Below are 14,641 nucleotides of genomic sequence, written 5' to 3' on the forward strand. Positions count from 1 at the left end.
CTTGAACGCATCACGACTGTTTTCTTTCAACGCGTGAATCTTCACAACCTGATTGGCTCGTTCAGATTTCAGCGCTTGAAATTCGCGGTAAAACTTACCAAGCGTTTAATATCACCATTAACTTTGTGAAAAGTATTCCCGAACCTTTACCTGCGCCCTCAAAGTATCTGCTTCATCTAGAAAACATGTTTTACTACCCAAACGTCCTTCAACGCCACTCTGGCTGTTTTTCTACAGTCTGGTGAGTTTTAAAGCTAATGTTAGCTTCTTAGCTTGTGTTAAATGTACATTACAAACTAGCTTAGCTTTAAACGTCAGATTCTACTGTTCTAAATAAATCTCCTTAACACCCAAACATGTTCTGTTATTCAGGTTAGCAGCCACCAGAGGCGTCAGGGTCACTCGCAGAGAGCTTCTCAAGGTCAACGTCAACCGAACATGGTAAGAATGTGGCTGGTGTAGTTTATATGTCTGCTATAGTCACGAGCCAGGCTGATTCATTTGATTAGTGAGAAAGCTAGACCAGCTAAAAGATGTGTTTAGTTTTGTATAATATATACAGATTATTCTCTGTTTTATTAATCTTGTATTACTTGGAAATAGATGATTTTTAACTGTGCTGGGATCATAGATGCCTCTTCAGCAGCTTGTTCTGCGATCTGCAATCTAGTTTTGGTATAATAACTCAGCTGCTAGAGTCTGAAGCTAAAAGAGAATAATGCACGACGATGAAGATGAAACACACCGTAAACTTGCATTCATAATTTTGTTAAACATTTTATCATTACAGCGGGGACATTTTGGACTACGTGACAGCTCAGGTTCCTCCACCGCAACCCAACCTACCAAGGCCTCGGTTCTCCCTCTACCTGTCGTCTCAGCTGCAGTACGGAGTGGTTGTCGTCTACCACAAGCAGTGTGGCTTCCTGCTGGGTAAGACAGGAAGTGGCGCAAGCAAGAGTAGAAGTTGTAATAATCCTCCGAGCTACGTGTTCCACATACAATATACTGTAACCTTCTGCTTGTGATAATGAAGGAACAAGTGATCATACTGTACATTCAGTTACTGTGGCAGAAGTGTAGTTTTAAAGCGTATGCAAGAAGTCAGTGGACATTGTGAGGAAGTAGGATTTAAAACAAGGGAATGATTTCCCAGCTGCTTTACTTACACCTCTGCAGGAAATGCAGTCAGTCAGCAGGATGATTTTCAGTTTATCAAGGAACATTATTTTCCGTCGGCCGGCTTCCGAAGGGAAGCTCAGGTGAAATGTGAAAACCCAGCCGACCAGTTGTACCAGTCAGTTGCCGAATCTAGAAATCTGACGTGAAACCGAAACAATGTTGTTGTTGTTATCGTACATCTGCACAATGCATGTTTCCCAAATCACCCCGATGACTGATTTAGAAGCCAATAAAGAGCTGATGAATACAATATCACCAAACACAGCAACAGCAGTCTCTGCTCATCTGGTCTTAAATTACAGTCTGACATTGATATTGCATCCAACAGATTTACAATCGTGCTGTTGTCATGGTTGATGAAAACAGGGAAATACAATGGTCAATGATAAGCAGGAGGAGAAGCCGAGTCTGTTGTCTGCAGTGGCGCTGGATTAATTTCATCAATCAGTAAAATAGATTAGAACCTCCCAAATCTGTCAGAGTGCGAAATATGGTTATGTTGTATTTCATAAGCATGGCATGGTGGAGATTGTCCCCTCAGTTTTATATGATCCACTATTTCCTTTTCGTTAGTCCAGACTAGCGCGTGGATTCCACTAAATTCAGAATTTATGCATAAAAAGCTTTTATAAACAACCTTAAATGTGTATACAGGATGCTTTGTACCCCTCTTTGCCTCTTGTGTAGAGGGAAGGTAGAACGGTCATAAGGTCACCTTCATTGCATTTGCCATTACATTTGACTTAAATGGGACCTCTGCTTCTCTTTCTGCAGGAAAAAAAACTGCCCTGTGTGTGTGTGAAAACTCAATTTTAACCCATTTTCTGTTTTTCCAGAGGAGACTCAACAGACCATTGACCGCCTGCTGCGCTCTAAAAGATGCATATATATTGACATGGCTCAGTCTGACAGGTTTGCACACACACTCACACTCAACATATTTGATCATGCGCAGTGGACTGTTTTGAATCCTTGGATATCTATATTTTAAAACTGTGCAGAGATTGTATGGGTTTAGGGTGAGTAGAAGAACTCAAACGCATATCGTGTAATATTTATGAGGGGAATTGTTTTGGGGAATAAAGACTGAAAAGGAGATGGCAGTGTTTTATTGCGTGAGTGATGGACAAATTGAGCTACTTTCATGCAAACGGCTTCGTAAATGTTTAATAAGCCGTGTTATGTAACAGCGGTAATGTATGAGCTCGTTTCTGCAGACGCAATAAATCTTCCCACATTCTGCTCTTCAACGAGGCCGTGTGCCAGTAATATTTTATCATTTTATAAACCCATCAAATCAATAGTGCGGACTAAAGTATGCACAGTGTAGCATTAGCCACGCAGCACTGAATGGGATCGATGATTTCATATTTTGATTAGTAACATTGCCATCTTTCCCTCTCTCTAATTTGCTGGCAGGTTGACCTTGGATGTGCCTGATAGCATGTACATGATGGAGGAGGCTGAGGGAGCTCAGGACCCCTTCTTCGGTCTCATGGAATCACACCAGCTGCCCAGCCCCTATAAAACCCAGCAGGTACAGTAACGATACATAACTACTCTGTTATATGACTATCAGGGGTCCCGTAGCACAACAAAACTCAACAAATATCAAATTGTACCTGTACACAGTCACCATCCCCAGGTAGCCTGCGCTTTATATCAAATATTCACTCTGTAAACATGTAGCAAGCTGGGTGTGTGCCGTGAACAGTTTTTGTCAGCAGCGGCAGTAGCCCCTCCATTGTTAACTAGTATAATAATAATGGGCCAGTATTCACCATAAATAACAGTAGCAGCCGATTGAGGTAACCCAATAGACTACACATATATCCAACCGACATTACCCAAGATACTCGTTATACATATACTAATACATACAAAGACACGTACCCTGTATCCATAGCACGACAAAACTGCAGTTTCCAGAGCAAATATTCCCATGTGTGAAGAGCGGATAATTAACGAGGCCTCTTGTGTAAAACCACTTGTGAGCTTTGGCTCTTTCTGTAACGCTTTAGCTTTTGATGTCCAAAACGGCCGCACATTACTCATAATAGTGAGTACTGTAGGTTCATCTGACCACATTCAGCACAAACGCTCAGCGGCTAAAAGGGACTACGAGTTTTCTGACCACGTTTAGAGCTCGCTCACCTCTCTAACGGCAGTATACCTGATCAAATACACTCTCGTGATGGTTCTTTTCTGGGTTTTCTCCCATTAACTCATAATCTACAACAGCCCAGTTTTTTATGCTCACCTCCAAGTCACTGATAAACCATCAACTAGCGCAAGTGAGTCATTGTTTTTTGGCCTTGTGTAAGTAGGGCACTCCCATTACATGGAGAATATGTTCCATAGGCCTCCATGCTGTCCACTGGTGTCGTCAGAGTAAATCACAGTAGATGACTCTTCCTCTGCGTGCTGTACATCTGGCAGACATGGCTGAACTTTGTCCTCCTTGTGATCTTTCCCAGTGGAAACAGCATGTGTGACTCAAATTACAGACGGAGCAAACGTGTGGGAATATGAAAATCATTTATTGGGAACTGTCGTGGAATTTAAAAGATCCCCTAAACTGGACGGTGGCTTTCAGATGCAAATTAGCAACTGCTGTATATTGAGAGTCAGTTTATATATCAGACAGGCTAAAGGAAGAAGAAAGAAAAAGAGAAAACATACTACCTCTGAACAGCCCGCTCAGTATGTTCACGCACAACACATTTTAATCATGAAAAGGACGTTTTTCTTCCGGCTCAGCCAGTTCACACGATCCAAGAAATGCTCGGTGTCCGTATTCTGTCTTTGTGTATAACGTCTGTATCTATACTTCTAGATGATGTCTGGGATTGGAGCGGCGGGTTCACAGCACTCTCTGGTGCCCAGTCCCCACAGCAGCACACTTGACGTCGATGGTGAGACTGATATTGTAACATTTGAGAGACGACAGCTATGTCCCGTGTTTTAGGTGTGGCGCCACGTTTCCAGACTAAACACGTAATTCCTTTAAAAGAGGCCTCATCTGAAATGGGACACAGTTTACTATAATACAATGTTTAGTACAAACTCCCATTTATTAAAGTGTTTTTGTAGGTCTCTGCGCTTTCAATAAACTTCAATGGACTTTAATAAATACATTTCTGACATGTTTCGGGGCGAGATAATCTAACAATCTTCAGAGGTTTTAGAAATAGGTCAGTTCATTAGCTTGGTTTCTATAAATGGGGTTTTTCTTCTAAATTTAAACTTTTGGCACACAAATGTTGCTATTTTCACTCCTGTTAGGACAATTGTGAATAAATGTTCCGTACTCAGCATATCAATCTCATTTCATCTGCCCATATTGAATTAGAAACGCATCAGCCCCAGACTCGTCCCGACTGATGGCTGTAGCTATTCTCTCGTGCCTCTTGTGCTGCAAACACGCTTGGTTGGCTCTTAACTCCTCTTGCCGTGTTGAACCAGGTTTCAGGTCACCTCCAGCTGCCATCTCCCTGAAGGAGAAGGAGCAGTTCACCATCACTGCTGCCGAGGTAAACTCTCAGGAAACATCCCAGTCATCGGTTCTGGTTGCGTCGGGTGTCCTGGTGAATCATGGACCGATGTGGACCGCGGGCCTCCAGCAGCTTTCGTTTAGGTCTTTGTCACGAGTCCGCTGCTCGCTTGTTGGTCAGTCATCGCTATGTGATGAGGAAGTAGCATCAACGCCAGTACAGATTCTGTATTGTATTCACCGCTCAATGTCCACAGCGCTTAAAAGAAGTCGGAGCCGTATTCTCTCGGTCAGAAAATGCTCGGGTGTTTCACGGCAGGACCTCCACACTGTTAGACTCCTCAGTCTGGCACTCGGCGGACTGATGACGCTCCTGAAGCCTCATCAGCTGATGAAGTCCATTTGGGCTTGACGAGCTCTGACTTGATTACATCAGCCTGCACTCAGTGTTTGTTAGCAGAGATGCGTGGCTCACATTTCGGTTGTGTTATTCATCACTGTGGACACTAACCAGAGCAAAGCCCCAGTGCTTGTATTTGCTTCTTGTCCCCTTCTCTTTGTTGTGTACTTTAGTCTTCGTCTGACTCTTGTCTGTCTCTAATTGTCACCCTCTCTCTGAAACAGTACTTCGAGGGAGATGACCTTCCCGAAGCCACCGCCAGAGAGATCGACTTGTTGATGGATCAACCAGATCATTTCCGTAAAGGTGTGTGCTTTTGTCTTTGACATGCATTGCTTTTCATGGCTATCTTTTTATTTTAGTTGTTTCGTCATACTGAGGGTTTGTACTCAATTCAAGGATTTGTGATGTTTATCACGGTGTGTTTCTTCTCTTGTTATATGTCTGCACCAGTCAACCAGGTCAAATTATTTGTGCCAAGGCTGTAATTGAAGAAGAAAAGGCAATTGTGGCTCTGAGAGCTTTTGCTGCTAGAAAGAAAAAGGTTTATTTCCAGGAGGTTTTCAATTCAGGGGTGAATTGAGAGGGGAACATCGCTTAAGCCTGAGAAAGCCGACCTCGCTTTAACAACCTGCTGCTCTTCTATGTCAGAGTCACGTTTGTTGTCTTTCTCCAATCACCTCCTGCTTTAAAACAGCAGTGAGAGAGTCAAGGGGGAATTTTGGAGAACCGGTTTCTTTAATAACGCAAATCATTCCGTCGTGACTAAGCTCCTTACAGAGGAGATCCTGTTTGGGGGGGACTTGTGATTGTTTGTTTGTTTGTGGTAATGAATGGTGTCACTGTGACACTGTGAGTTACGTACACGTGTGTTGAACAGAAGTGAAAGGGCCGCAAACAGACGAGAGCACCGGGGAACATGAAGGAGCCGTGTCCTCTGTTGACCGGTGAGTCTTTTGTCACTTTGATTGCAAGTCCTCTGCAGTCAGTATATTTAGCTCCGACCTTTGTTGACAAACAGCGTTACGTGACAAATAATTAGATCAAAACGTCTGTTGTACTGTGTGTGTGTGTGTGCGTGTGTTTGTGTGTGTCTGTGTGTGTGCGTCTGTGTGTGTGTCTGTGTGTGTGTAATTGTGACCAGGCCGGGAGCAGAGCGGGACAGTGTGTGGCTGCTCGACGACGAGTCGGGTCACCCTGCGGAGGTTCCTCCGACAACTGTCGCCCTAGAGATGACCCCACTGCGGGTTGCCATGCCAACCCCACCCTGCGGAGGATCTGGGAGAGAGGGAGACAGGGCCGCCGAGAGTCCCCGTGAGGAGGTGAGGGACGGGTGGTACTGCTGGTTCACTCGTTTGTTCAGTCGTAGTTGTACTTGTGCAAAAGTGAAACAGTTTTTGTTTCGAGTGTGAAGAAATATTAATACAAGTATAATTGCTGTACACGCACCGAGTTATTTGGAGCATAAAGGCCTCTAAGCATGATTTGGAGACACCCTGTCATTTCCAGAGGCAAACTTTTCTTTGTTTGATCTTGTGCTAAATAGAACATATGATCTGTTAAATCCCCCTTGAGGGCCTGTCTACACCCATTGGAAATTCCCAGTACATTTTAATGAACCTGTTGTCAAACATTCTGGCATGTCGTAAACATAGAGATGACAGCGGCAAGGCGTTTGCAGTCATCGACTTTAATTTACACTCATGACTCATGACTCATGACTGCGGCTAGTTTCGTTTTTGAAAACCTGTCATGGAAAGCACATGTGGGCGTATCAAAACACACACATTCATATTTTACCATTTGCATGATGTGTGATGTCTGTTTACAGATCCAGTACTGTAAACATTAAAGCTGTGGGCTTTTCATTCTCCCATCAGATGGTGGCTCCTCCTCTTAGGAAGCCCGGCGGAGGTCGCAGGCGTCAGCTGGTCTTCGCAGACCCTCAGGTCCAGATATCTGAAAGAGCAATGAAGGAACAGATTGTAAACCAGCTGGCCGAGACACTGGAACTGGTATATGAAACACACTGAGATTATTTTCAAGTGCATCAGCTGACTTAACCTTTTAAAAACCATCCTATTTTTAGGCCCTTTCCTCGAAAATTGCATACCCAAAATAAAAAGGGTGTATCTCTGCAACCACTAGAGATATTTGAATAATCTTGGTTATAGTAACGTGATTGTGAGATTTTGTCCAGATGTGTAAATATCAGTCTATATGTTACTGGTTAAGAGTAAATGAAGATGACACAGAAAAAAATGAAAAGGTTTCAGGTCCACCTAGAAAAAATCACTTTCAGGATGATTATTTCTTTGAAATGATGCAGCTGTAAGGTCTAACTCTAACCCAAATCATAACACAATATGTGAACATCCTCTCTGCAAAGGTTGACTTTGATAAAATGAAGCAGAATAAAGTTAAAGAGGGTTTAGTACAAATAGAATTCAGGCGAGGTCTCCACAATTTGCATTGGGGCACATTTGCACAGATCTGCATTTGCACGACATTTTAATTTGTTCATATACCAAACCATATATTTCACTTGTATATTACTTATGGTGTTCAATACATCCAAATACAGCAGTTTGGGGCTTTTTTTTCCTACAACCAGCGATGATTTACAGTTTTATTTAACAATCACTCAGTCTTTTCCCCCTAGGGGGGAAAGGGTTTCTATTAAAAGTTAATATCCATATCACTAAAACATTCCAGTCATTTAAAGGGATGTTTGGTTCATCTGCACCACATGATTCTGCTGCTTTTTACTCCACTGACTGAGCAGAGTTTCTGGACCTATTTAGACTTTTTCAGTGATCTCACTCACATGCAGTGCCAGCACTAAGAACAGAAACATCCCTTTCTCTCCCTCTCCGCCTCATGTCATGGCTTGATCACACCCTAACACCACACCAAAAGCTGTCTGTGCAGACACACACACACACACACACACACACACACACACACACACGCTGAAGAGGATCAAGGGTTCACTGACACTGACCAATTGAAATTTCAGTCGTTGCCATTCTGTAATCAAAGATTTGCCTTCAAAGTGTCTATTCACCAGGGTGTCCGTTAATTAAACTCCAGCTCTCCTGCTCTCTTCCTGCTCTCTAAGCCCACTGGGATGGCGCTCATTGATTTTTTTCTGCCTTTCTTTCCTTCTTCCCTCCCTTCTTCAGTATTTCTTTAATTTCCTTTGAGACACCATCACTGGCCTTCAGCCTCTCTCTCTCACTGTGAAAACAAGCAAAAATTCTACTTGAAACTGTGAGTGTGCTAATATGTTGTTCTTCCTCTCAGTCCGAGGTGTTGCTGGACTTGCCCTCCCTGACCATGCGTGCCAGTCCTGCCCAGCTCTTCGCCGCTCCCTGTGGATGTCAGTGCTAAGTGCTACACTGCCCCCTAGCTGGAGAAAAGCACACACTACTGACTGAACGTTAACAACAATTATTCCCTTGCTCTTTCTCAAATAATGAAATTCAAGACAGAACCAAGCCCTCAAGAAGGAAGATGAAAAAGAAACAAATTGTATCAAAAAATGTGTTATAAAGACACTATAACTAAGTATATAAGTGTCACGGTCAAGGAAATCACATCTTAATCAATAACGTTAAACCAACTAAGACTATAAAAAATATGTTTTCTTGAAAAGTCACTTTACATTTCGATGTTTTGAAAGAAGTAGATCTGAAAACATCGTGGTAAAGAACCCAATAGATGAAGAAATAAACAAATTCCATGTTCAAGAAAGTTTAATGAATCTAAATGGCCATCAATTTCAATTTTCGACTTAACATTTTCAGGTGAAACACAAACTTCCTGTGCAGTCAAAGAGCACAAACTCTGCGTTGTGATTTCTAGTCAGCAACAACCTTGTGAGGCCTCTGAAACATTTTATGAGCACGTTCAACAGCCTTTGAGTCTTACCGGCATTTCTACAAACTCTTCACATCAGCTGTGGTTAAAAAAAAAAGTAAAAAATACTGAGCATGACCTTTAACCCCCCCCTCCACAGCCCTCCTCCATGCTGACCTCCAATCACTGTGGAAGCAGTGCGCCTCGCTCACTGCCCTGCCCGGACCCGAGGAGGAAGAGGAGGAAGAGGAGTCTCAGCTGGACAGAGAGATACTGAGGACAGAGAGGAAGAGGAGGCAGTCGAGCATGAGGGAGGTGGGTCCGTGAGAAGGATGCATAATGAGCTAAAGTCAAGCCGTGCTATCTGTAGGCAGAAAAACTCTAACGATTCTCACCAAACCCGAGAAGGTGTTTGTGAAACTGTTGGCAACGATAGTAAAGGTTAGCCAGCTAGCCCGCAGGCGCAGGCGGCCAACTGGAGTGTTCAGTTCAGTGGTGAGACAAATTAGATTATAGACCTCGTTTCTATTTCTCTCTCCCTCTCTCAGATATCCAGTGAGTCAGGACTGCAACCCACCGAGGGCTCATGTAAGAATCCCTTCTCTCTGTCTCAGTCACATTGCATCAGTCTTTCAGGTCATTGTTTTCATGAGCACATCACTCGCTGACAGCTTCTTTATGACTGATGTGCAAACAGCTGCAGTGGACGGGATGCTGGACATGTCCAAGGAGGACAAGTCCGTAAGCGACGCGATCACTCCCGTCAGCAGATGGTAAGTGTCAGACGGACGGACAGACGGACAGCTGGATGGATAAAGAAATAGATCACCGTGTGTGTGTGTGTGTGTGTGTAGGTCTCCACAAGAGGACGCCCAGCTACGAATGGAGCCGATAGAGGAGGAGAATGTCGACATGCCCGAGGCGCAGACTGAGCCGGAGGACATACTGAGGTACTTTATTCAGTGTACACACACTATATACACACACACACACACACACACACACACACACACACACACACACACACACACACACACCCCGGTGTTCCCCTGTACGTTATTAGAAGACTCACACACGTGTGACACTGGATGGTAAAAGATAGGCAGGAGCTAGTCCTCTGGGTTCCAGCATCGTTGTCAAAGTCATCCTGAGGTGATGAAGGGCCCGTTGCCCTCAGTGCCGGTTTGAACAAAGGTAGACTGTGGCCATGGAAGGTGAATCAGCTCGTGTATTTATTTTATTTTGGTCTTCCATGGGGTTGTTTATGTTTGGAAAGACGTGTTGCTACAAGCACACTTCCCTCCTAACTAATCCTACAGGGTACAGTAGTCGTCTGTTTCAACCACAGGTTTTAACAGGAGTTGCATTCAAGCTTTTTGCTCAATCATCAGTATAAAAAAATTAGCAATTATAAACCATTCTCATATGTCATAATGTCTACCGGCAACTACATATTGGAAGGCTAATTCCTGATATGCCTGTTCTTCCAGCTGGATCTCCTCCAGCCTCCAGAGGTTTGGGGAAATCACCTTTGGCTCTCTGATGCCCCCACAGGCCGACCGCACCACTGCAGCGCACACGCTCTACAAACTGCTGGGTGAGGAAATCAAAAGCTGCTATTTCCTTGTTCCTGTTCGTCATTTGAATTGCATTTATGACCGAGAAATGTATTTCATCTTGACAGTAAGACAAATATAAGACAGAATAAGGATATTAGTGTTAAAATAACTGAGAAAATAAATCAACAGTAGGAACAGTTTATACATTTTTGCATATATAAAAGCACTACAGGTAAGATGAAAAATATATATTATTGACTTTGGGGATGCACTGTCCCTTTAAGGATCAGAAAAAAACAGTGGAGCTTTCCATTGTGCTCGTTTGAGAAACTTTGCACTTGATGCCAGTTCAAAAATACATATTCTATTTTATACCCTCATGTTTTGGTGTCTTATCTGTCAGTGAAACGCTGTGGCGGCGTTAACCTGTGATGTTCGTCTCTTCTTCAGAGCTGCTGTCTGCTCGGCAGGTGACCGCACAGCAGACCGATCCCTTCAGTGACATCACCATAACCGCTGCCTGAACATACACACATACAGTTACTTACACTAAAGTGCCAATGAGGTACAGTTCATGTTCTGTATTTTAAATTGATGCATATATTGAATGAAGTTGATGTTTTATAGCTTGAACAACAGATCACACGGGTTCAATGTTTTTATATGAATTGTTAGATTGCTCTGAAGGCTGAAACGTCGAGCTGCATCACTTTTGCAAGTGTTTTAAATCTGGTTTTAATTTGGTCATATGGTTGTATTTTTAAATATTTATACCCACCGAGTTTATTAGTGTTACAAAATCTAATGTCACACACTGTTATTGAAGTTTTTAAACATCTGGAGGCAACATGTTTTGTTATACATATGATTTTAACCATTATAATGATTTTTAATTAAGCTTTTTATGCAGTTTGCATTTGCTGTGTGATTTAGATTTTTACCCATTTTAATTATTTTAACTTAAAACTTTGAATAAAATGTTTTCCGCTCTGTAGAAAAGCGTACGATTATTCTTCCACACTCTTAACATGTTCATGCCCGATACACTTTCTGTAGTTATTAGAATATTACTTAGGTTTGTTATTTTCTACGGCAGAGTAACGGTTTAAGAATCACTGCAGTGTAAATATCCATAACTCTCTTTGAGCCCACACTGAACACAGCCAATACCCTTTGAGTTAAATCTCAGAATAACGACACTGAACAATGAAGCTTAAAGTTTGTGATTCTGGATAAAAGAAAAGAAAAGAAAATCAAGCGGTTTATTTTAAGTATTCTAATTTGAGTGTGTGGTGCAGTAAAATGTACAGAAACTACTGCAATGCAACTTGTCAGTACATCAGCACCTGCCTGCTCCCACCCGGACCATATAGTGCCTCGCTGGCAGAATAAACCCCCATCTGACCTCATGCCTCAGTAATTCCACAGTGTTGAGAGAGTTTGCCCGTTGAACACCATGGGGACCGCCAGGGTGAGCCCACATCCATGTGGCGCCTCGTCAAGGTCATCGCTGCAGTCACAGAACAGAAACCCTCCCCTCGCATCGACGTAGTGGGACGCTCATTTTATTGATGCTACTTGCGATGCATTCAGGTGCCACGCCGGGAAATGTCCTTTACACTGCCGTGTAATGTTTTTTCATTAATGAAACGCAGGCCCAGAATACCGTTGTGTTATTGCCACTGAACATAAGGAAGGTGATTAAAAAAAATACCTTTGATGCAATATAATTTATCAGACTTTAGAGCAGCGAGTATTACCGTTGTGGTGAAGTCACGAGCAAACGCTTAATCATACATCCAGCAGACATGAAGCAACAATAGCAATCAGGAGAATTCCACCGAGCAAAAGAAAGCTGAAGTTTTGGTCATGCCCAACATGTGCTACCATGACCTGATGCTGAGCCGACCTCCCTTTGGCTCCGCACATTCCCGGGCCTTTACAGCATCTGTATCCCTCCAGTGCTGACGTAAAGGGGATTTATTGTGGCTGCCCATGGAATGTGACATGCTGAGTCCAGAGTGCTAGTTTAGTGGGAAAAGATCCCTGCTGGACTGCACAGGACACACAGACACCCAGTTCCCACATGTTTGCGTAAGTTCAGAGCAAGAACACTTTCTTTCAAAATGTGCCGCTGTGATGTGAACGATCAACCTCCCGTTCGCCTTAAACATCAGAGAACGGAGACACGGTGTGGGTATCACCTCATTACACGGTAATAAAACTGTCTGAACCCGATGTGACCTCTCTGCACATTGTCATGCGTCGCGTAACCAAATGTATGCTTTACATATCAATTCCTAGCTCACAACACATTATTTCTCCACAGGCTGGAAGAGCTCTGGGCCACATTCCTCCTCCACTCACTGTCAAAAACATGCTCAGCTAACACCGTGACTTCACCCAGGCCCGGTCAGCCAGATTATCCACAAAGACACCTGGCAGCGCAAAAACACCCCACCCGTCCATCACCACCCTGACAGTCTAATAAACCTCACGTCAGAGTGGCACATAACACACATTCACAGGCTGCTTATATCAGAGCACAAGTCTGAATGCGTTAGTCACACTTCCCAGAGGCCTCCATCATCAGAAGAGGCAGAGCTCTGAATCACCAACTCAGAGGAGAGCGGACCAGCCAGCATCTGCAGCAGCGCGGAGATCGAGAGAGAGAACGATAACAGAGGGGGTGGGGGGATACATCGCTTTCTTTTCTTTTTGTATCGATCAGAAAGTCAAGCTGGCAGCGGACGAGACGAAGGGTTTGTTGGAGGAGGCGGCCAACGTAGAGAAGGACGCCGGAGGACCAGACAGCCCAGCAAGCAAGGAGTCCCCCGGGCCTCGGGCTAAGACGGTGCGTGTCGAGCTGGAGTGGGCGATCCCCATGGCGGTCACACTGCCGCTCCAGGTGGCGCCCGACCCGGCGCACCAACCATTCCCCTTCCTGGACACGACACTGGCCGACCTGGGCATCCAAGAGTGAGTCTGCTCTGTGTGAGAGGGCGGGGTCTGAGAAAGCGATTTCATGTTTAATAACGTGTTGTGTTGCGTGTTCAGGTCAGAGGTGAAGGAGAGGGTGGTGTGGGTCGACACCAAGAAGACGCAGGTTAAGAACAAAGCAGGGAAGCTGAAGGAGAAAGAGATCACCATCCTCGAGGTACGTCTCTAAGATGGCAGATGGCCGTTTCGTCTCTATGTAAACTGGAGCAAACAAAAGGACGCTGGAGGCATGATAGCAGATCAACAGCCGCTTGGTTTCTTCTTGTAGGTGAGAGTGAAAGCCCAGAAGCCCGGAGACAAACAGCTCCAGGAGGTCCTGTACAGCACCGAGGCCCACACGGACCGCTCATTCTGCCGCACAGGAATGAACATCCTGCCCTGGAAACACAGATGTGCAGGTCTGTCTGAAGTATTTTAAATCAATCCAATATTTAACTCCTGCAATTTTACACCTGGGATGTTTTTTTTTAATGCATCTTATGTTGTGGTTTCTCTTAACTAAGGGTTTCTCTTTAACTATATCTGCGTTAGCTCATAATTCATCTTATAACGAAGGATATTATTTGTGTGTGCGCACAAGCCAACAGTAAAAGTCACTCTGCTGTGCCAGTGACCTCCCAGACCCCAAGTGAACCGTCAGACTAGTAGTTCACAGCAGGGTGCCAGCGCCTCAGAGACTGAAACGAGATCATTGTAAACATGACACCAGTCCACCAGTTGGACCTAAATGCTGTTGGGAATTTGTGAACATCCGTTTGACTCCCAATCAGTTCATTATCTGTGATCTTTTTCTCTACGAGTGACAAAACGACTTTGTACAGAAAAGGCTGGTTGTTGTTATGCCGCCAACAACAGTATAAACACAGGCAAACTGCAGATGAAGAGATGCTAATAATATCTTCTCAGTGGTTTTGTGTGTGCACATTCATAAGGTTGTTACGAATGTGTGGTATGTATTGGTCTCGTTATTAGCAGATTCATCTCTGTGGTTTAAGTGGCCCTCTGTGTCCGACAGGGGAGAACGGCCTGACCCCGGTGCAGATGACTATGGCCTTGGACATGGAAACCAAGCAGCCCGACTCGACTGAGGCCCAGGAACACCGGGACATCTGAGGAGCATCATCCAAAACAGGGAGCAATTTAATG

The 14,641-nt window shown here is 44.1% G+C and overlaps 2 protein-coding genes across 2 annotated transcripts; both read left to right on the forward strand.

Annotated features, from left to right (window-relative positions):
* Positions 1 to 185: 185 nt before the first annotated feature.
* Positions 186 to 11,320, forward strand: rec8b (REC8 meiotic recombination protein b; the record flags this gene model as incomplete). Its single annotated transcript, XM_079234281.1, has 18 exons — positions 186 to 241; positions 373 to 441; positions 791 to 933; positions 2,019 to 2,094; positions 2,602 to 2,719; positions 4,019 to 4,097; positions 4,648 to 4,715; positions 5,300 to 5,381; positions 5,956 to 6,022; positions 6,220 to 6,397; positions 6,956 to 7,090; positions 8,382 to 8,457; positions 9,097 to 9,251; positions 9,485 to 9,524; positions 9,634 to 9,709; positions 9,791 to 9,886; positions 10,427 to 10,533; positions 10,946 to 11,320. The coding sequence occupies 18 exons, from the start codon at positions 186 to 188 to the stop codon at positions 11,017 to 11,019; spliced, it is 1,695 nt and encodes a 564-aa protein (XP_079090407.1). The 3' UTR covers positions 11,020 to 11,320.
* A 631-nt stretch (positions 11,321 to 11,951) lies between these two features.
* Positions 11,952 to 14,608, forward strand: LOC306750810 (uncharacterized protein; the record flags this gene model as incomplete). Its single annotated transcript, XM_079234283.1, has 5 exons — positions 11,952 to 11,966; positions 13,089 to 13,474; positions 13,553 to 13,652; positions 13,764 to 13,893; positions 14,511 to 14,608. 5 exons carry the CDS (start codon positions 11,952 to 11,954, stop codon positions 14,606 to 14,608), a joined length of 729 nt encoding a protein of 242 aa, XP_079090409.1.
* Between the last annotated feature and the right edge of the window lie 33 nt (positions 14,609 to 14,641).

The sequence above is a fragment of the Taurulus bubalis genome (genome assembly GCF_910589615.1).
Source record: "Taurulus bubalis genome assembly, chromosome: 18".
Taxonomy (NCBI): Eukaryota; Metazoa; Chordata; class Actinopteri; order Perciformes; family Cottidae; genus Taurulus; species Taurulus bubalis.